Source organism: Stegodyphus dumicola, chromosome 10, assembly GCF_044657685.1.
Source record: "Stegodyphus dumicola isolate Sdum_Otavi_A_Nest chromosome 10, ASM4465768v1".
Taxonomy (NCBI): Eukaryota; Metazoa; Arthropoda; class Arachnida; order Araneae; family Eresidae; genus Stegodyphus; species Stegodyphus dumicola.
The window spans coordinates 124,973,796-124,997,232 of NC_140777.1; the positions used below are offsets into that span (position 1 = coordinate 124,973,796).

The 23,437-nt window shown below is 32.2% G+C and overlaps 1 protein-coding gene across 2 annotated transcripts in view; it reads left to right on the forward strand.

Annotated features, from left to right (window-relative positions):
• Positions 1–23,437, forward strand: part of LOC118198547 (N-fatty-acyl-amino acid synthase/hydrolase PM20D1-like) — a 65,289-nt gene that overhangs the window by 37,750 nt on the left and 4,102 nt on the right. Inside the window, exons 7-10 of one of the 2 annotated variants that reach the window (XM_035370247.2) lie at positions 3,749–3,810; positions 4,043–4,118; positions 12,285–12,356; positions 14,397–14,556. In XM_035370247.2, the coding sequence (XP_035226138.1) occupies positions 3,749–3,810; positions 4,043–4,118; positions 12,285–12,356; positions 14,397–14,556 (370 nt within the window). The remainder of the gene's footprint in view (positions 1–3,748; positions 3,811–4,042; positions 4,119–12,284; positions 12,357–14,396; positions 14,557–23,437) is intronic. The other variant, XM_035370249.2, reaches the window with a different exon arrangement.

A 23,437-nucleotide genomic window follows, 5' to 3' on the forward strand; every position in this document is an offset into this window, starting at 1 on the left:
TTTTAAGGTAATTTAAATATTGCATATATCTCTTGCAAATCCATTGGTAAAAAAATAATTGATTAAAGGAATTTAATTACTTATTTTGCTTTAATATTTTTGCTTCAATATTTCATATTTTAAAATAAAAAATATAATAAATAAAAAAATTGTTTAACAAAATTCAAGCTTAATTTTGTGTAATTACCCCAAAAATACTTTCATTAGATTAACATTAATCAACTGCAATGTTTGTAACTTTTTTAATATAGCTAGTGGCAAATTAAGATTGAGTTTCTCCATTTATTAATGCCCAATTTAAAATGTATATTGAATTGCCAGAAAAGTTAAGACTTTGAGTCAGAGCGTAAGGTGCCTAAGGGAAGCCAAGCTTCAAGAAGAAGAAGAAGTCAAGCCAAGTTTTTGTAACAGATGGGACTAATTCATTTTTGGAATCATTCACATTTTTGTTATTGCTATATTATTTCACAGCTGACAGCTTTAGCTTCATTCTTAAAAAGAAAATGAAAGAGAAAAGAAAGCTAGTTGAATTTTGGAGATTTTGCATCTTCAAACTGTAATATCAAACTGTAATTTTCATCATATTGTTCACAGTTTTACCATTATAAACAGAAGATGGCTTGTGAAAACTTGTGTAAGGTTCATGATGAATATGCTGCATAACAGGGGTTTCCAACCTTTTCTTACATTGATTAAAAAGGGTAGTTTCCTTCAACAGCCTCCTTACATTTTTTGGTAAAATATACAGCATGCAAAATAATCATAATACAAATAATTGCATGCAAATAGCTTTACAGTAAAAGTTAGACTAAGAATATGAATAAAAACTTTTAAAAATGGTTTATTAGATTCATATTTTATTATTTTTTGTATTTTTAAGTTTATAGATATAAACAAGTTTTCAGAAACAAAATCACAGATTCTTATTGCACAAAAGTTTGATTCTAATTAATGTGATGATAAATTTTCTAATATTTAGCATAACATTGCTTAATTCTTAAATTACTTTGTTCAGAAGTATTCAACTTATTTCTTGTTTTTATAATATAGTTAAATATTGTCTTCACTACTAGTTAAGGAAAGGGAAAAGGCAACAATGTTGGTTCGGGGACAACTTTTATTTCGGGACCACACACGTTTTTGTGATCAATGGGATCTTCACTATGCTGATTAATTACCACTGCATATTTGGCTATTGACCCCTAGTCAACCCTTTGATCATAATTGACCCTCTATAAAATTTCAGTGAGCCCTGAGCGATCAATACCTATCCCATTGGAAAACCTTGGCTCTATTAAGAATATCAGTGTCAACCATGGTTCATGAAACTCCATGCTGGTAAATTTGAACTCAACAGTCCCCTCACCAAGGGGGCAACCAAAGTTAGTGATGACAAAATAAACTCATCAATCAAATGGAACCCATGTTACAGGATACAAGACACTGTAGAAACATTGAACATCCATCATTCAAGCATTCATAACCAAGTGAAGATGTGGGATGCTTTAGAACAGTGGTCTCAAACTAAAATTACATGCAGTCTGAATGCATGATCTGAAAGCAGATGATAATGGGTCTTTTTCTTATTTTTTTTTTTTTTAATTTACCCAAATGAAAAGTGTAAAAAACATTTTTTAACTAAATATTTATCAAAACGTGTAAACAATAATAATAATGACACCTGGGGAAAAAATTATGTATTAAATTTTTCTTCGACATATGCAGGATATAAGCATATATTCCTATGTAAATAATTATACACTTATTAATTTCTTACTAAAATTTTCAGTTCCAGCATCTTATGGAAGTTTCGAATTTGATGAAACTTGTAATTTTGGGGAAGAGTTTACTATAAACAATCTTTATCACGAATTATAGATGCTGATTGGTCTATCTGGTTCTTTTTTTAGACTTTAATAATTTTAACTGTGGGGAAAAACTACATTTAAGTGTGCTCCCAAACAAATTGATTAATTTTATTGTAAATAATCATAACTGAGGATATGTATTTTTTGATAAGTGCAAAAAAATTAAATCTGGATCTTAATCTTCGAATAAGATCTATATCACAGTGTAAATTAATTAGGTCCATTTGCAGATTTTCGCAGCTCACATTCCTTTTTAATGGCAACGAAAATAACGTAAAATTGGCTCAAAATCATTGACTGTCATAAATTCTTACTATAGTAATTAATGTAATAATAATGCTAATTTACTTAGTGGAAATATATTTGGAGGCTGCATAAAATTGCTTCAGGAACCACCAGTTTGTGACCTTTGCTTTAGGATATAATAAAAGCTGTCATGTTTTTTGAGTTTCTGGTAACCTGCAGCAGGTTGCGCTGATGACTCTATGTAAAGATTAGTAGCCGACCAAGTTGTTATTTGTTTAGTACACTTGTTGAGGCTGCGTATTACTTACTGCATTTTTAATGCAGTATATATTTATTATAAATTTATAAGAAAATCCTATACAATATGCATACATGAAAAACATAGAACAATTATTGTAGGTAAGATTACTGCCCTCGTTATGTGAGGATTTTGCTAACTGCTAGTCTCTCTAGTCAAGAGTTCCAGAGCATGCTGGCGTGTTGTCTCGTTGGAAACAATCTGCAAATTGAATTAGTCATGTCTCCTTAATTTTTCAGTTGTATTTTGCATCCTCTGATTCGTTACATCTGGAATGATATCAGAGGAAAAACAAAATCATTGGTTCGCCAGCCTTCCTGAAATCTAGAGGCTTTGATGACAGACACAGTGCAGAACACTAAAATCCCTTGACACTGATCGTAAAGTTATGTCTCATGTATTGTCAACTGGAACGAATTATTGCGTCTGCGATGTTAGACCATGTCGTCTCACGCATCGTAACAGCTTGAAAACGATGATTTGTGGGGACATCACACACGATTTTCTAAACTCTGTGTGGTCCGCCACAAGTTTCTACAGAGTAAAAAACAATAAGTTCAAATGCGTACTTTCAGCAGTTTAATAGTTTAATCAAATTCATCATTCAGAAGCGTCTAGATACTATAAGGAAGTTGAGCTCCATCACATTTAATCAAATTCATCATTCAGAAGCGTCTAGATACTATAAGGAAGTTGAGCTCCATCACATTTAATCAAATTCATCATTCAGAAGCGTCTAGATACTATAAGGAAGTTGAGCTCCATCACATTTAATCAAATTCATCATTCAGAAGCGTCTAGATACTATAAGGAAGTTGAGCTCCATCACAACCAACATAAGACTACATACAAGTCACCTGTGAAAACGTTTTGAAACTTGGATGGGATGTACTGCCACACCCGTCTAACTTCCCCGATGTTGCTCTATGAGGGGTCCAGTTGTTTCAATATCTTCAGAACTCCTTGCATGATATAATCTTCAATTCAGACGAGACCAGTGTTCTCTGGTCTCATCTGATTTGAAGATTTGATATATTATATCATATTATATTGAAGACCTCGTTTAGTTTTCACTAATAAAGATCTAATAATAAATATTTTTTTACTGCTTTTTGTGTGCATTTTTATGTATTAATAAGCTTTTCTCTATTAATTTTTTATGAAATTGGTTTTTATACTTATATTTTAAATTATCAGCTTTATTTCCATTTTAATTCAATAAAAAATTACTTTCCTTCTGTATGCTTGCTTCCTGAATTTGAAATGTCAGTCAATTAAATTTGTTAGAAATGTGAATAAATTGTATTTATTTATGAATTATTTCTTTATTTTATAGGCATCTTTTCCATTTAAAGTTATTTTTGGAAATATCTGGCTTTTTAAACCTTTTATTATGCTGTAAGTCATTTTATAATGTAATCTGTTTGATAATTCATACATATATCGAAAAATACGTATTTTAAAATTGGATTAAAAATAAAAAATATTCAAATTTTATTTATTTATTTTGTGTACAGTATTTGCTTAAGAATTTCATTTGAAAATATCCAGATCAGTTCAGTCTTCAAATGTGACATCAAATAGCTAGAGTATGTAAAATGCAAGTGTTTTTCTCTTTTTTTTTTAATAGATATATGAGAAATCCAGTTATGAGTGCTTTACAAAGAACTACAACTGCTGTCACAACAGTTACAGGTGGTACTAAGGTATAAATAAAAATTATCATGTATAAATGTTTTTATTGTATGCAGCTATTACTTCTCTGAGAAATGGAAATGTAAAAAAAGACTAAATTATAAAAACTTTTAAAAGAGTATTTTTTTAAAATCTAATATAGTTGTTGCGCCACTTATGGTATCAGGACTTGTATTCCTTTTTACTGTTTCGGGAACATTGCGTGTCCTGAATAGGAACAGGAAGCTTACTCATGCTACGTTCAAATAATATGTGTGGAATGGACAACACCAGCAGGAAGGGTTGACTTTATCCTTTATTCTCTATAAGATTACAGCCGTTCCCGCACTTCGGGATACAGAGACCAACCACACGTGGTCTAAACGTAAAAATATAAAACTACTAACTAAAATTTTAAATAAGAGCTAACTTTGAATTAGTTTACAAATGCCTTACACTAAGACTGGCCTTTTAAATTATTACGTATGTAGTACGCAAACTGCCGAAACTACGCTACGTTTTAAATATCAAGGGGACTAAACCTCTGGCCTTAAAGGCGGACAGCAGCTGATTGAAAACTCGTGCGGAATACAGTGGCAAGGCAACTCACTTTCCCCCTCTCTCTCTCTCTCTAACTCTTGGCAAAAAGCCACAACTTAAATACTTGGGCGTTAGCAAGTGCAATTTGCATAAACAAGTTAACACATTTAATTCTGGCCGGAAGTGGAAAATAAGAAGTGATAGTAAAGTTTTAAAATAAAATAAATGTTAGTAAAACTTAAGATCCTTACAATGGTTAAGTGAATTGCCTCAGTTGGTACTTTGTTTGAAAAGGAGTGGCAACGCCTCAGTTTATCGCGAGACTGTGATTAGAAGAATAGTTTAAAGATTTTAAAAATAGAAATGAGTTTGTAATGAAGCGGTTTGTTGAAATTAATTGAAATAAAATGGTTATGCCTTTAAAGAAACTTCTTGGTTTGTCGATTCAAGCGAGCCGTCTCATTTATTTGATTTAATGAGTATCTTTAGTCTAAAGTAACCGACAATAGTATTTGGTCATGTTCTGATTTAAAATTTTAATTAATTTATGGTGGCTTTCCTATTTTTTTTCTTTTTTTAGACTCGAGTAATGAAGATGTGTTATTACTTATTTATTTATAAGATACATGTATTTCCTTTCAGCTCATTTAATAAAAAATAAATAATTTCTTTAAAATTATTTATGTTTCAAAACTGTGTCACTGTTCAGTGAGGAAAGACTGAGTCATCTGTCAAAATGTATATGTGAATGTATGTATATGTATATGCTCATTTGATGAGCTTTTGATAATTGCATCTGTATGAGAATATTTTAGGGGAAAAAATAAAAATAAAATTTTTCTTATTTTTAAAAATTTTTCATACAGCAGAATACATTAAAGAAATATTACAATCATATCTCGCGATGCACAGTGCTAGAAGAAACTTTACTGAGAAATGAATTTCTTCCTTGCATTGAAGCAAAAATGTTTCACTGTGCATGCTCTGTCTCATGTTGATTAACGATAGGCTGCCGTTATGTTAAGTTGCAAGATGAAGTAGTCGAATACAAAGCAGTAAAATCTTTTCCTTTGAAAAAGTAGAATTAATTGAAGAAGTTAATTACTCGCCTGCAAAAATCTTCAATGCACACTACCTGGCATTGAAAATGCAAGGAGTGGCCAGAAAGTGATGAAGCCCTACAGAGGAAAAAACAGAGAGAGACGGCTAAGCAATAAGCAATAAGTGATCTTTATTTCGAAATCATATGCATAATACAGAGCGAGAACAGCGTCGGCTGAGTAGGCTGTAAGACCACCTTGGACGCCGATACACGAAGCAACACGTCTAGGTACAGAGTCAATCAGACTACGGATGGTGTCCTGAGAAACGGCTTTCTATTCCCTGTTAACCATTTGCCACAATTCGTCTTCTGAACGCGACAATGGCAGGGTCTGCAAATGGCATTCAATCACATCCCATATGTGTTCAAGTGGTGAGAGGTCAGAAGAGAACGGTGGCGGCGACTTTCATTAGACAAAAGCTAGACTCACCTGGGAACAAGACCGTGTGCCATTCCGTCCTCCACATTGCTCGGGCCCGGCACCATAACAGACGTTGGCGTTTATGATGTGGGGTCAATGGCCGTCTTCTCAACGGACACCACGAGTGCAGGCCACTAGCCACCAATCAACGGCAGGTGGTTCTGATCGATATGGGAACATTAAGGGTGTGTTGAACACGCTGCATAATGGAGGTAGAAGTGGCTTGCGGGCGCACCACTGCATGTCGGCGGATGCTTCAATCCACGTATGCTGACGCCACTCTGGCTGCAACAGCACTCCTTGGACTTGCAACATTCCTTGTTCCAACCATCGTCGCCACAACAGGTGCAGTGTGGGCGCGTCTAGGTGTGTATCGGCTGAGATTTTCGGTATGGACGAATCTGTCTTTCTCAGTCCGATCCAATTTTTTATGATTTATTTTAAAATTTTGTGTTTTTAAAAAATTCTTATAAATTTTTCTAAAAACGTTTTGAATTATAATATATAAAATTTTTACTATATAAAATATAATGTACAAAATTTCCGAAGATGTACATGAATTTATACGAGGGTAAGTTGAAAAATAAGTTCCCCCTGTCGACTGTGGTCAGAGTTGTGTATGAAAGTCAAAAAATAGAATGAGATATTAAAGATATGACATACCTTTATTTTTCCACATAGGTACCAAGTACATTGAGACATTTTTCATATCGCTTGATAAACTTCAAAAAGCTCTCCAGGAAAAAATCAGGGCTTTGCATATGGAAGAAGCGTTGAACGGCTTGTTTCACTTCAAAATTGCTTCCAAAGCGCCTTCCCCCGAGATTTTTCTTCAAAACCGGAAACAGATGGAAGTCGCTTGGTGCGAGATCAGGACTGTGTGGCGGATGGTGTAAGCGCTCCCAACCAAGAGTTGCAATATGGTTTTGCGTTGCCGTCGCCGAATGTGGTCTGGCATTGTCATCCAACAGCAGAACGCCAGATGTGAGACAGGGGCGTAGCTAGAGGGGGCAAGGGGGCATCTGTCCCCGGGCGCAGAATCCAAGGGGCGCCAAACTGATGTTACGACATTTTAGAATTAAATGTTTTCTATCCTTGGCAAGCAGTAGGGGGCGCGAAATCTTCAGTTGTCCCTGGGCGCTGAAACCCCTAGCTACGACTCTGATGTGAGAAGGCCAGGCCGCTTTTTCCGAATCGCCTCTTTCAATTTCGACAGGGTGTCACAGTAGCGCGTAGCATTGATGGCTCCAACCTCCAAAAAGTCCAGCAACAAAACTCCTTGGGCGTCCCAGAAAACTGTGAGGAGCACTTTACCTGCAGAGGGAGTTGTCTTGAACTTCTTTCGGACAGGTGATGACGGATGTTTCCACTCCATAGATGCGGCCTTCGATTCTGGCGTGAAATGGTGGACCCAAGTTTCATCCCCCGTCACAATCCGAAACAGAAAGTCATTGCCATCTTCATGGTAACGCACGAGATGTTCCAGGCTGACCCCCATGCGTTGTTCCTTGTCTGTCGAGGTCAATTGTCGGGGCACCCATCGTGCTGACACTTTTCTGTATCGAAGAATGTCATGGATGATGTTTTGAGCCTCGCTCATGTGAGATTCCAAGTTCTTCCGCTACTTCATCGATAGTGATACGCCGGTTCGCTCTAATCATGTCATCCACCTTCCTGACATTTGCATCTGTAGTGGCCGTGCGCGTCCGTCCAGCTCTCGGTATGTCCTCCACTTGCTGACGTCCATCACTGAATGTGCGACACCATCTCCGCACCATTTGCTTCGACATCACACCTGGCCCATAGACTTCCACGTGGCGGTTATGAATTTCTGTTCCTGATACTCCACGTACCCATTCATAGCGGATAACCGCTCTCACTTCCTCCTTTGACCACGAATTCAAAACGCACCTTCTCTCCATACCTACCGGGGCTCAAATGAGAGGCTGGTCTCCGCTTTGCGCAGGCACTGCAACAGCACCATCTGCTTGATTTGCAGCGACCTCTACCCAATGGTGTATCGGTGACTTGCGCGTTTTCCTGCTGTATCGCCTTTCGCCCATAGCCGTTCAACGCTTCTTCCATATGCAAAGCGTGAATTTTTCTTGGAGGACTTTTTAAAGCTTATCAAGCGATATGACAAATGTCTCAACGTACTCGGACGAGAATAATAAAATAAAGGTATGTCATATCTTTAATGTCTCATTCTATTTTTTGACTTTCATACACAACTCTGACCACAGTCGACAGGGGGAACTTATTTTTCAACTTACCCTCGTTTATTGGTGCGTTTTGAAATTTGGCATATTTGTTGAAAGTACATCAAATGCGGTTTAAGCGTTTTGTTAAAATAATTTGAAAGTAGGAAAGGTGTGACTTTTTTTCAATTCATGCACCATGTAAAAATGGGAAGGAAAATAGGTTGCCATATGTTATGAAGTTTGCCAAATGAATTATTCTTGGCGCAACTTGAAAAAAAAAAAATTGTGCGAAGATAAATGTGCGAATTTCTCTGTAAATTTCGCAACAAATTTTGCAAAATTTAATATTTAGGCATAATTTGAATCGTAGAATCGAAATATGAAAAAAAAAGGGCATGACATTTCAGAAGAAGTCCAGTTTTATGTCAAAATACCTACATTAGAACAATACTATATATAAATCTAATATATATCCCAAGTTGCGCTTTCGAGACATGAAAAACGCAATTTGAATTTCGTCAATGGGAGATATAGAAGTCTTTTTTTTTTTTTTTTTTTTTTTTTTTTATTTTACACAGTGTACCTCCTGTTACACAAAATCATCATCCAACAAGATGTTTTTTTATCCTCCAATACAACCTCGCATCTTCAGCTCATGAATCAAGGCATTATTTAAATGTTCAAAGCCTGTTATTTACATGAAATATTTGAATCTTTTCCCGTAGATACTGATGAAATTTCCATTCTTAAACAATTTTAGCAACCTCGAAAGCAAAAGTCTTTTTAGAGGGGAGGAGACTGTCCTTTTGTGTAATATCAAAATGGAAAAAAATTAATTTTTATTGTCATTTATCATATTTTTTTCTTTCTTTATTTGTCTAGCTATTTTTAATTTATCGAAAATTAAACTGTTAATTTTTGATAAATGTTATTGTGTACTTCTTTGTCATTATGTTTGAAATGTGTCAGAAAATCATGTCATAACAGTGTCATCATTTTTATATCACTCATATGGAAAAATTACTTAGTCCCAGTTAACTCATATAGTCGGGAACTATCTGTATATAATTTTTTAATCCATTAAGTAGAACTAGTTTAGTATAATCATAAATTTCTTTACCAGATTTAATCATTTAGTGTGATTTACTTTTCTGAAAGAATACATTAAAAATATAGTACAGTCAAAAGTCGTTAATCCGGACTCGTCGGGACTTCGGCGATTCCGGATTATCGATTTTTCCGGATTATAGATCATCAGTTTAAATCTCGTAAGATGGCATGCAGAAATTCTAAAATTAAAAATATGAAACCGTAATTTATGAAATAAAGAACAATTATGATCTAAAGGGTATCAAAATTTGCAAAAAGAAAAAGCTTAATATTTATTTGTTTACTTAAATAAACATTTCTTTCAATGTAAGTTGTTTAAGTTTTGCTTCGTTTCATGTGATAATACTTTCTCTTTAATTCTATTAAACAGACATAATTTCTTGTTCAGTTACAAAGTTCCGCCGTTCAAGTCCTATAATTGCTGTGTCAAGAACACCAACTAATTTGTCAATCGAAATTTTTTTGTTTTCAATAACCTCTGTCACTTTTCTTCGCTATCGGAAGCGAATTATAATGACGAGGAACTTGTTTTAAATCATATCAAAGACGGAGCATATCGAGATGAAATACTACATTTGGTAAGGAATTATAAGCCAAATAAAATAAAAACATCTGCGCTGAAGATAAGGATAGTGCTGACAAATCAACTTCCAATTCATTAGGCGCCCGCCGCCGAGCAGCGTGAAATTGATAAACAGATTTCGGATTTCAAAACATACTTTCACTTTAGATCCTTTACATATTAACAAATATATATCGGAAATTCTATTTGATATAATCGAAAGTTTAAGCTTACTTTTATAAAATTGCTCTTACAGTCTGCAAAAAATAATAAGCCGGATGCAATTCGAAAATTAAGGAACAACGCAATCATCAACATTAACTGAAATAGATAATTAGATAATTTTAGCTTATACGTCCATTATACATAAAATGCGCACGCGAAAACGTATTCTGCACTTGCGCACACTCATATGCGCAGTCGTAAAAGGTCTTACGCGCACGCGTGAACGCCTCTGCGCATGTGTCAACGTGGCGCATGCGCATAAAGTTTTTAGTTTTGATGTCCGGATTATAGATCATTCCGAATTAACGACTTTTGACTGTAATTCACAATTGCTTCCAGTATATTGAAAGTTTGCAGTATACCAGTTCATAAAGAATCTCTGTGACTTTTATTTGTACCTTGCAGGTGCTTGATACATCACCACCACTTATTGTCCAACTATGGTGATATAACAGACCTAGCTGACAGCCCTAGCTAATATATTCATTTTGCATAACACAAGTAGCCATTCTGCTAAGGCATGTACCATACGCAAATTACCTTTTTTATAGGTATTTCTATTTGATATTTTGTATAAAATCTCTTCTGTACTGTCAGAATTGAGGCATATTTTAACGAATTCTAAGTTTTAATAATCTTTTTATTTATTAGTGAATAGTGTGCTCGCATTTTGCTACCAGCTGGTATCTAGAATGGTGCTAGGCTTTTTGCTGCCTGGTGCAATCTCTCCCACACAAATCGTCCAAAATTTTGCCAATCCTAAATTCTGCTGCTCAATGGAGCCACATCAGTTGTATTAGCTCTGGCATTGGCCCTGCTTAGTATTATTATTACCACCCCGTAACTAAATCTATAGCTCTGGTATGCACCTCTTTTCCTCCATTTGTTATAAACTTTTGAAACCTTGAAGGGTTTCATTTCATCAAGCAAAGTTATGATAAATTATGCGAAATCTAAGAAAGGGAAGTGTTCAAGGTGGTCTAAGGAAAACTAATGTGTATTCACATTACACTTATGAAAATTCTTAAAAATGCCCATACAGTCAGTGCATTCATGGGGATTTGAAACCAGCAGTTAGCAATTAGGTTGAACTACCAGCAGTTAGCAATCTTATCTCTTCCACCACTTGTGAGCCCCAGATGGGCTATGAATCAACCTTGTATGTTTTTATTTAGCTATGCATATCAAATCTGAGCAACATTATATTTTCAACTTATAAATAACACTGTGGTGGTACTGAAGATACTTGATTACTTAGTTTGGCAACAAATTAAATGATACTTATTGAACTTTTATATTCAGTTGAAACTTTGGAATTTAAAAATGCATTTGAATCCAACATACTGAATTTTCCAATTAAAGTACTGAAGTCTCTCTTCTTGATTTATAGTCTGTTTCTGGAGCACAAGACTGCCCGCCCTGTTTTTAAGATGATTTTATTACAAGATATATTTAGACATATTAAAGGTATTTGTTCTTGCTGTTGCTTGACTGTGTGTTGCCAGTTACTTAATTGAAGCTCATGCTTTTTTCTATGTGTGTGCTTATCTTCATATGTTATGATTAGACAGAACAAAATGTTTTAGATTACCATTACATTTTTTTCATACTGTGTATAAAACTTATTTGATTTAGTAAGAAAGTTGGTGTTTTCCTGAAGAAATTAATCAGAAACAGAAAAAGTTGTAATTTATTTACTAGCTGAAATGCAGGAGTAGCTTTGGTTTAGGTTTTATCTCAACAGATTATTAATATCATAATTTTGAACTTAAATGTGTTAGAATGCAGAAAACTCTCTGCATTATAATATAGCTTGTATGCAGCTATAAATCTACCAGCAGTTACTTTTTGCTCTGCATTAAACAAGACAGAAAATGGACAGTGTCATATATTTTCCATTTCTTTCCATTTACTTCTTTAATGTAAAATATCTGAAAAAATATATGCAGTGTGATGTTATCATTAAATATAACTGTAAAATTAAGCCAATGCTTTTATATCAAATGCTGCTTTTGTAATGAATTGTCCTCTTTTCAGTTAAATGTTTTGCCAAGTTCAGCATCAGCTCAAGTAAATCTCAGGGTTCATCCGGCACAAACAACTGAAGAGGTTCGTGTTTTTATGTAAATTAATTTCAAAATATAACTTACTTTCGGTATCTTGAAGTCCAAGTGACTAGATATAGGGAATTCAACTGAAATTTTAGAAAGAAAAAATTTTAAAAAAATTCTCTTTCATTCTGTTTTGTAAAATTTAATATAAAATATTGCTTTCTTCATATTATGTAATATGTAGAAAGCGTTATAAAACTATAAAAATCTATCTTATTAAAATTGTATAAAAAAAGTCAGCCAGGGCATAATCACTTTCCACCTAATAAGAAGATTGTATAAAGTATATAATATGATTGTTTCATTAATGACTAACGTTTTTTGCTGCATTGAATGACATATTTTAATTATTTTTTTAAATTACTTTGGGATTTTTTTTATTTTTATTGTTTTATGTAGATTCATAGACATCAGATAATTACATACTGTTCTGTTTTTCTGCTGCAAGTTACTCTTGCCATTTGCAAAATATTCATTCGTTTGTATATAATCATTATTTTTTAAGTTATATTAGACAGAGCATCTCTTCTTCCCTCGCATGGGTTTTATAGATTTTATTTTTAACAAATTTGTAATTGCATTCTTTAGAAAATCTTTAATTTAAAAAAATAATAATAATTTAATTTTTAGACACTTTTTAATGTTTGAAGAAATGCAGACCATGTCAAGCAAAATATTTAAATATTTTAAAAGACAAACAAAATATGTATTGTTGCGTATAATATGTACAAAATATGTCTGATGAAAAATGAATAAGATTTATTATTATCACAAATAAATAAAATGCAATCCTTCAATTTTCTCAGATGTTCTTACAGTATTACAATATCTCACAGTAGTTACCTTTTCACTACTCAAATGTTCAACAGAACTTAATTCAAAACAGCTACAGAAAGTAGTTTCTCACATTATGTATGTTATTCATTTGAGGATGCCAACATAACAGGATGAAACAAATAATATTCAAGAATAAATGTTCATTGTTTTATGGCATTATGTTATTGTTATTCAATAATAAATGTGCATTGTTGCCATACACAATATATAAAAAATAAATATAAATTTATTAAAAGTTATTGGTCTGTTATCCAGTTTATATGTTTATGATAATCAAAATATTATGCTTTTTTAATTTAAGAAGACAGGAGTTTAGTCTGAGTTATCTTAAAAAGTGATGTATTTTGTTTACTTGAATAATTTTTGGTACGTAATGATTATCTACCCAATCTTGAAATGAATTTGCACAACAGTATGTCACTAAAATAGGCAAACCATGTATGTCATCAGAACTATGTATTTACATGGCAACCCTGTAAATATACATGCATGCACAGAAGATGAGCGCCGTTTCCGACCTTTAAAAATTCAGTCATTATTATTTGTTTTAATTGCATTGGATGTTTTTCTTTTGGGGGGGTATGTGTAAGGATTGGAGTATGAAGTTTGCCAGCTAATAAAAAAAGAAAGTTATGCTTTTTTTTTTCTTTTTTTTTCAGAAATATGGCATTTTGCCCAGCAGTTAAGGAATGAAAAAATTCACATGCCGTGAAGTTGTACTTTGTAAATGATCAAATTTTATATAACTTTATGATGAAACTTTATGCAGTCCTCTTATGTATTTTAAGCAAAAACAAATTACTGTGTTCATGGGGAAAATGATAATATGTGCAGTGCTAAGTTGTCTGCAATGTCTCTGTGATTTGTTTAAGCTAAAGCAGACTGTGTACATGGGGTGAAAAATGCCCCCCAAAAGGATAATTATTTCATTATGGATGCTTCTTGCATTTTTATTTTTTTAATTGGTTGCAGTTCTGTGTGATTCTTAATATGCCACTATTTTTAAAATGGCTGTTGTCTTTCATATCTTAGCTTCACGAAAAATTAGATGGCAATGGTTGGCAGCTGCTTCCAGGGTTGGGTGAATGATCACAGAGTACATAACTTTTAATTGTAATTTTTCAAATAATTGCAAGAAATATCTTTTTTCTTAAAATTACTTGGCACAAGCTATATTGTTGTCATAAATCATATTTTCTAGGCTTTGAATTTTGTTCAGAAGGTGATTAATGATGACAGAGTAGAAGTAGAAGTTTTATCTGAATACCCACCTCATCCTATATCACCAATTGATACTTTTGGATTTGTGACTATCAGAAACAGTATTAAGCAAATTTACAAAGATAGTTGTGTGGTTCCAAGTGAGTAATAATTAGTAGTTAATTTAGTGCTAAGGTGTCAGCTTGTATATAACTTATATTTCTGATATGATGTATGCATTAGTTTAAATCTTATTTTTTTAACCTTTTAAAATATCTAATCATCATACATAGTACAGTCAAAAGTCTTTAATCCGGACTCGTCGGGACTTCGGCGATTCCAGATTATCGATTTTCCGGATTATAGATAATCAGTTTAAATCTGGTAAAATGGCATGCAGAAATTATAAAATTAAAAATATGAAACCGTAATTTATGAAATAAAGAATAATTATGATCTAAATGGTATCAAAATTAACAAAAAAAAAGCTTAATATTTATTTGTTTACTTTATTAAACATTTCTTTCAACGCGCGCATGCGTAAAGCATACATTACGCATAGTCGAAATTAGGAAATTGCTACCAGAAAAATATTTGTTGTGTATTCGTGATATTTATAATGAATTTGATTTAAATCGTATGAAAGACAGAGTACATCGAGGTGAAATACTACATTTAGTAATGAATTATAAGGCGAATAAAATAAAAACATCTGCCTTGAAGATAAGGATAGTGCTGACAGATCAACTTCCAGTTCATTGCGCGCCGCGACGTTCCCCTCCCCCGCAGAGCAGCGTGAAATTGATAAACAGATTTCGGAATGGTTAGAGAAACAAAGAATATGCCTTTATCCATTTTTTGCAGCAATTCCATTTTTTGTTTGATGGACATCGAAACGTCCTTTCGCTTTGTAGATATCCTTTGGCAGCTCCAGAATCGAAAATTCTTTTTGACATAATCGAAAGTTCAAGCTTACTTTTATAAAATTGCTCTAACAGTCTGCAAAAAATAATAATCCGGATCCAATTCGAAGATTAAGGAACAACGCAATCTGCAACATTAAGTGAAATAGATAATTTTAGCTTAGCTTATACCTTCCTTTATACATTAAATGCGCATGCGTTAACATATTATGCGCATGCGTAAAGATATTACGCGCATGCGTCATCGCATTGATGCGTTGATGCATGCGCAGAAAGTTTGTAGCTTTGAGGTCCGGATTATAGATCATTCCTGATTAACGACTTTTGACTCTATATAGAACAAATCGCATATTTCTCAGAATTAAAATATGTTGATACAGATCACTGTAAAATTAAGCAGTGTATTCTTGGGAGGTATAAAGCCAAATTTTGGCATTTTTGTATTGTTTTATAGTATGAGTTTGAATGAAAGTAATATAGGCATCAAAGTAATTCCCCTACGAAAGTTATAACTGAGGGTTATTAGAAGTTTGTCTATTAGAAGCAGTGAAAGTATGTATATGTCCTGATTAGTGAAAATTCCATTTACACTCATTTGCTTTTACAAAAATTTGCATTAGTACCTTTTTTCAATTTGTAAAGATTTCTGAAGAGGGTTTTCACTTTTAGAGAAAAAAAAAAAAAAAAAGGAAAGCTTTGTTCTGGATCATTTTATGCCATATTTAGAGGAAAGTATATCTAATTTTAAAGAGCTCACATGCTTAGAGCAATTTTGAAGGTGTTTTGATTGCCTGTAATGAGTTATATATTTCTGTATAATAAAAAAATAATGCCATTTTTGCATCAATTTTCTATTATACAGAAATAATATTAAACCAATTGATAAGAAATATCAAAATTAGAGGAGTGCTATGACATATTATCAAAATGTTATAACACTGTATGTAGATTTGATAACATTACTAATGCCTCTGTACAAACATCACTTGCAGATAACTTCATTTAATATGAATTTTGTAAACATGCAGGTGCAGATGAGCTTTGTATTCAAAATGCTATTTATTAATTTTTCATGCTGCATTGACCATCTGCACTTGCTGTAAGAGGGGTGATAAAGGATCCAATAGACCGATAAATCCAAGTTCTATACATGCTCATGGAATGGCTGCCTGTGCATATCGGTCATGGTAAACTGTCAAAGTATTATTGTTTATTGGATTAGGCAATTTCCACTCACAGATTTGGAGAAGGTGGTATTCTTGTGTTGTTATTCAAGAAGTATAATCATAACCAGTTATTCATCAGAGTACTATTCAGAATTTTGAATGTAGTTTTTGATTGGTTATTTTGCTTTCTCCTTGATGAGATAGTACTGAATAAACAACTTCAAATTTGCAATCAATTTATTTGTAATTATGAGATTTGATAAAAATCAAAAATTAAATCAAGAAAGGATTTAATAGCCTAACAGGAAATAAATACACATCAAAATAATGCCTGAATTAATAATTTATGAATAATGATGAACGAATGCATGAATAATTTATTATCTTAATTTGAAATTTCTAAATTTATATATACTCGTGTATATATTTCTTCTATTTTATTCTTCGGTTTTTTTTTTATCGATGTTAACATCTTGGCCAATTATTACTGGAGTTCCTTGGAGCATTTATTTGCAGTTTAATTATCAGTTACATGTTAAATTTATTCTTTACTCTATACGTTTATATGTACAGGGTGTACCTTAAAGATTGCAACAAACTTTTAGGGGAGGTAGGGCACATCATAAGGATTAAGAATTGCATAGGAATCTATACCTGGAAATGTCAGGAATAAGTGGCAGCAGAGGTAGAAGATGGGAAAAGAAGCAAGAGTGATTAATCTGAAACATTTAGTGGACATGAATACAAATGGTGTACGACAGCTTGAATGTTACAACAGATGTTCAAAGTTTGCACCATCAGGTGATATTTCCGGGTATAGGTTCCTATGCACTTCTTAATCCTTATGATGTGCCCTACCTTCCCTAGAAGTTTGTCGCAACATTTACGGTACACCCTGTATATATATATATATATATATATATGTTAATAGTAAAGAAGAAGTTCTAAAAGGGAGGAAAAATACAATTTTAAAATCTTATTCAATCTCAGTTTTAAAAGCTGCTCAAGATTTAATTTAACAAAAGCTTAATTTTTAAAAATGGAAGGAAAAAATTACACTATCCTGGAAAAAAAAATTTTTATTTGAAATTCAAAATAAAGAAAACTTAGAGACTCTGTTAAATTTTAGAAAGAAATATTATTTAAATTGAAAGTTAAAAATAAACTGAAAACAATATTTTAGAATTTTTTAAAGACTTAAAATTATGAAAATGCATATAAGTTATTCACATTTTAATGTTTCAAAAGGAGTAATAATTTAAAATATTAAAATTTGAACAATTAAGAAGGGTTGAACTCATGTTATTTCCACTTTTGAGCAAAAAGAAGAACTATTTAAAAAAAATACAAATAAAATTTCTAAACAAAAACATATACAACCACTCTCAAAGAGTCAAGAGATTACCAAAATACAAATTCAGTGATTGAAAATTTAAAAACAAAAATTATAAAAGAGTACTAATTTACAAAACAGTATGAATAATTAAAAAAAAGATGGAAGAAACAGCAAAATTCTAGATCAAAGTGTCATTTTATTTTCAAATATGTACTAAAAGAATACAATGGCCAATTTAACCGTAAAATTTAAACTTACAAAATTTTTCACATTAGGAAGCTTGTCATTTAGGCAAAGAGTACTTAAAACTTTTATTTTATTCTCAGAATACCAAAAGATTTTAACAAAAGGACTAACGTACTAGAATTCCCGAAGAAACAAATGTGATGTAAAACTTGGAACCTGTACGAAAAAATTGCACAGCTATTTTAGTATTCAAACTGGAAGTGTATAAATGATGGGGCAAGGTGAGCAATTCTAGTTTCAATCATTTCCTAAAAGTGAAAATTACCAAATGTAGAAATAGACAACATAGACAATGCACTTCTAACAATTAATCTGTGCAAAGGTTGTCGAAAAATTCGCATACATGAGAAATTTGGCAGTTAAGAAAATTGTAGAATTCTCAGAAACAAATTTATTGTACTGCGGGAAGCGTGGCAAAAAGAAAAGCTTGGGAAAAAGGGAGCCCCCCAAATGTTAGTTAAATAGCAAAATATTGAGTGTTTTAATTTATAAGTGTAAATGTAATGTTTTCTTTTTATAATTTTAATTTTTGCTTAAAATGTGAAATGAAACACGAGTTCAGTACTCATCAAGTGTCCAGGTTTTAATGCTTTAAATTATTATCCCTTGATTCTTACATTAAATTATGAATAATTATTATGCATTTTCATAATTGAAAATTTTGAAAAAAAAATTCAGTTTTTCTTAATTTTCAATTTCCATAATACTTTATTTTAAAATTTAATATTTTCTATAAGTTTTCATATTTTAATTTTCAAATAAAAAATTTTTCCTGAATAGTGTAATCTTTTTCCTTTTGTTATAATTTAAAAAATTAAGCTGTTATTAAATTAAATCTTACTCAGCTTTCATGCTTGATTTTAAAATTGTGCTTTTGTCCTTTTTAGAATTTTATTCTTTACTATTAAATTGTTGCTTCAAATCATACTGTTGCAGCTTACAATGCATTTTTACTAAAATGGACTTTTTCTGCAAGTTTATTACTGTCCTGGAAACAGGATTTAATTTGTCCTTATGAAAATTAACTGTGAAGTAGGCTAGCTTCTTCTTTACTTGGCTCGTTTAACTAAAATTGAGATAGTACAATAGAAAAATTCTAAACAAAAAACTTTAGTTTTAATGCTACACCTAATAATCTGGTAACTAACAAACAGCATTTTTTTTTTAACTTATAATTTTATCTACCAAAGTATGCAACGAAAAATTAGAAAATAGTAAAATAATGTCTAATAAAGTTTACTACAAAATTAACTTTATCTGTCCCGTTTATGATAGAATTAATATCAGCAAAATCTTCAGATCTGATCAACATTTCTTGCCAGCTTTCAGTTACAAAGCAGTGCTCTGTTTTCAATATACCAAACCTTTTAGCAAATCTCTAATTAACCACAGCAATTCAGATCCTAATGTTCAGTGATTCTGCAATTTACCTGGAAATATTCCTTTTGTTGATAAATACCATGGATGTATTATTATAGGGAATATGAATATTACTTAAGACCTTAACTTAAAAGGGCTTATGAAATTTGGCATCAAATTTAAGCCTATCTACAAAGTTCAAATAAAGAATATTGTTGTAAAACTAACTAAAAAGTTTTAATATAACTAAATTGTTAAAGCTTTGAAACTAAAATAACCTCAGTATCATAATTTATCTTTTTTCCACAACAGGACTGATATTTAAAGTAAAGTTTTTTAGCTTAAGCAGAAGTTTACAATCACTAAAGTTGACAAAATTGGTAACAATTTCAGCATCATTTGAAAAAATTTTATGGTTTGTGTGTTGAAAAAGATCTTCAACAGACTATTACCAGCAATAGAACTTACTCCAGCATTTTCTTATTGTCAGTAAGCTAAAAAGGAGACTAAAAATTGTCAATGACCTCTTCAAGGAAGACTAAAATTAAAATTTTCAGTCCTTTTCAATAAATTTTCTAACCTTTATGCTTTGCCTAAATTTCATAAAATTCCAGTCAAATTCCATTTTATTGTTAATGGTTCTAATAATTACAGAAAGGCAATAGACCAGGGAAGGGCAAACTACAGCCCGCCGGAAGGCTCTATCCGGCCCGTGGATAGAATTTTAATTTGCCGGTCGGGGGTAAATTAAAAGAAATATACATTTATATATTACATATTCATCTCCTTTTTTACTTTGTTTAAATATTATTTTTTTCCTTACTTTTTTTTAAAGACTGGATCTTGTCTAGACTGGTGATCTTTTTACTTTCTCTATTTTTGTCCTACAAAACATAGATCGGCGGAAATAGCAAGCACAGATAGCTTTCAATCGGTAAAGTGTTAAAAGCGGAAGTTCTTTGTTAGTTATAGCTGTAGATTGGCGCCGACAAGCGTTATCTCTTTCTCGGGGAGCAGGCACATGGGAATCCAGTGTAAGTGAATTAGACCTCACGTGCGGCAGACTGCGCATTTTAAGCTTCAGGCAGGGGCTTTTTCTTTTGACGCGAGTTCTAATATTAATGGTTGCGTATTTAAAGATTGCGGACATAAGCATCATTGTGAATAGTGATGAAATTATTTAAAGTATAGCGTAGCTACTGCTTGTTTGTGTTATTCGTAAAATATTTCAACCAAAAAATGGCTAAAAAACGTAAAGTTGATTCAGAGTGCTGTGCTTTTAATGATGAATGGACCTGGAAATATATTTTTGCAGTTGTAAAAGATAACCCATTGTGTCTCATCTGCAATGAAGTTGTAGCAGTCTTCAAAGAATAACATTTCCCGTCATTTCACATCTAAGCATAAGAATCCAATTACGAAACAATGCTCGAATATGAAAGAAAACAAAATGCAGAACGTCTTTGTAAAAAATTATCAGGCCGACAACATTTTTTTAAGAAAGTAAACAGTATCCAAGAAGCAGCTGCACATGCAAGTTACATTCTATCATACAATATTGCTAAATATAATAAAGCTTTCAGTGATGGGGAATTCGTTAAACAATGCATGCTCCAAGTTTGTGATGTCCAGACATGAAAAGTAATTTTTAGACTGTAAGCTTATCTTAAAAAACGGTGATTTCTAGAATCGAAGACATCGATAAAAATTTGCGAGTAGATTTACAATTAGAGTCGATTAGCCAGTTTAAATTTCGCTCCATAGCTATGGATGAAAGCATTGATATAAATGATACTGCTCAATTAGTATTCTTTATAAGGGGTGTTAATGAGAACTTTGAAATTACCGAGGAACTGCCGTGCATATGTTTTTTAAAGGGAACTACAGCGAGATGTGATATTTTTCGTGAATTTCAGAAAGGGCTTTTAACTTTGAAAGCTATAACAAATATGCGTAATATTACGACCGATGGAGCACCAAATAAAACAGGAAAAAAATCTGGATTATTTGAACTCTTTAATCCAAATTATGCCACGAACAATGTTGTTTTTCTACATTGTGTTATAGATCAGGATGCCCTGTGTAAATTTGCAATTGAGTATGAAATCCGTGCTTGATGTAGTCGTGAAGCTTGTAAATACTATTCGTGGGCTTACTCAAAGCAATTTCGAGATTGTCTTCAGTCTGTGCAGTCTGAATACTCTGATGTACTGCATTACACGAAAGTAAGTTGGCTTTGTGCAGGATGTGGTTTCGAGCGAGTTTGGCAGCTGAAAGACGAGATTGTGTCGTTCTTCCATGAGAAACAGAATTCTGCGGAGTGCGAAATGGAAATGTTAGAAGATACAGAATGGCTTTCGGACTTTGCATTTTTCACAGGTCTTCTTTGTCATAAGAGCAACTTGAATGTCAAGATGCAAGAGAAAAATCAGTTTATCGACGATACCTGAGCCCATATCAAAGCTTTTAAACTAAATATGTTTTCTGGGCAGCTAGCTAAGAACGACTTCTCTCGTTTCCCGAGGTTAAATTCAATACCCTCTAAATGAAGAGAAGCTTAAGAATTATGAAGATGGCTTGAAAAAACTGCATTTTGAGTTCGAACGCAGATTTCAAGATTTCAGGGCCGTTCAAACAGAATTGGATATTTTTACCGTGCCTTTCGACGTAAATTGTGAAGCAGTGAGGTCAGATTTGCAGCTTGAATTAATTGAGTTGCAATCTAAAAGTCATCTCAAGCAGTTGTTTCTAAGTATACCAAAGTTAAGATTTTACAAATCATTATCGAAAGTGAGTTTCCTAAATTTAATAGCTCACGCCCAGAACATTAGTGCTATGTTTGCCTCATCTTATATATGTGAACAAGTGTTTTCAACTATGAACCTTAGAAAGCATTATTTCAGATGTAGAGTGACAAATGAACATTTAGCCTCGTTCCTTAAAATCAGTATATCTCACTTCGAACCTCGATATAAGGAACTTTTAAAAATTAAATCGCAATTTCATTTATCTCATTAACATATTTAAATTGTAATATTTGTGTATTGTTTTTAAAATTTTAGAAAAATTTATCTTGGCCCGCCAAAAAAATTTTTTTCCCCGATTTTCGGCCCGCGACCGGAAAAGTTTGCCCATCCCTGCAATAGACTGTATTTTTGCTCTCAAACTTAAGAAAATATTGTACTATTGTTTTTGATTTTGCTAAAGAGCATTATTACAATTAGGTTATTAATAATAAGGTTGCAGTTCTTTCTGCCCTTAAAAACTGTAGCAGTAAAAGAAATCAAGTGTTATGATTTTAAAAATTTGTATACTTCTCTTCCTTTAACAGAAATATACAACAGTCTTTTAACTATTCTTAAGGTGTTTCCTGAAATTCTTACAGTTATTTTGTAAGATAACTGGAAAATTCAACATCAGTATGCACTTTTAATAACTCTATTCATTTTAGAGACTATATTTTTCAACAAATAAATGGAATTCCCATGGGGTTCTTCCTTTTCCACACATATATGCTTTTTATAAAGGAATATCACTTCCAAGAATCTCTTAGTCAAGTTGATAAAAATTATTTTACAAATATTTTTAGGTATAGTGATGATGATATAACAATAAATGATTTTGAGGAAAAGGGAACACAATATTTACTCTTCTAATTTAGTTCCAAATAAAACAAATACTACTAAAAAAGAAATTAATAATTTAGATTTGCATATTTTTGGTTAAAAATATTAAACTTTGCAACAGAAAAAGAGACCTTCAATTTTTAACACAATAAAACTAATTCACTGGGATTCTACCGTCTCAAAAAAAATAATAATAAATAAATAAATAAAATTAAAAAAATTAATAAATAACACAATTCACAATCAACTTCACAGACTTAAAAAAAATTGTACTGAAATTAAATACCTACAAGAAGAGATCATTCTTTTCATCAATTCTTTAACAGAGAATAAAATACTGATTCAGAAGTCAAACAACAAAAATCAGCGTTAATTCACAAAATTTT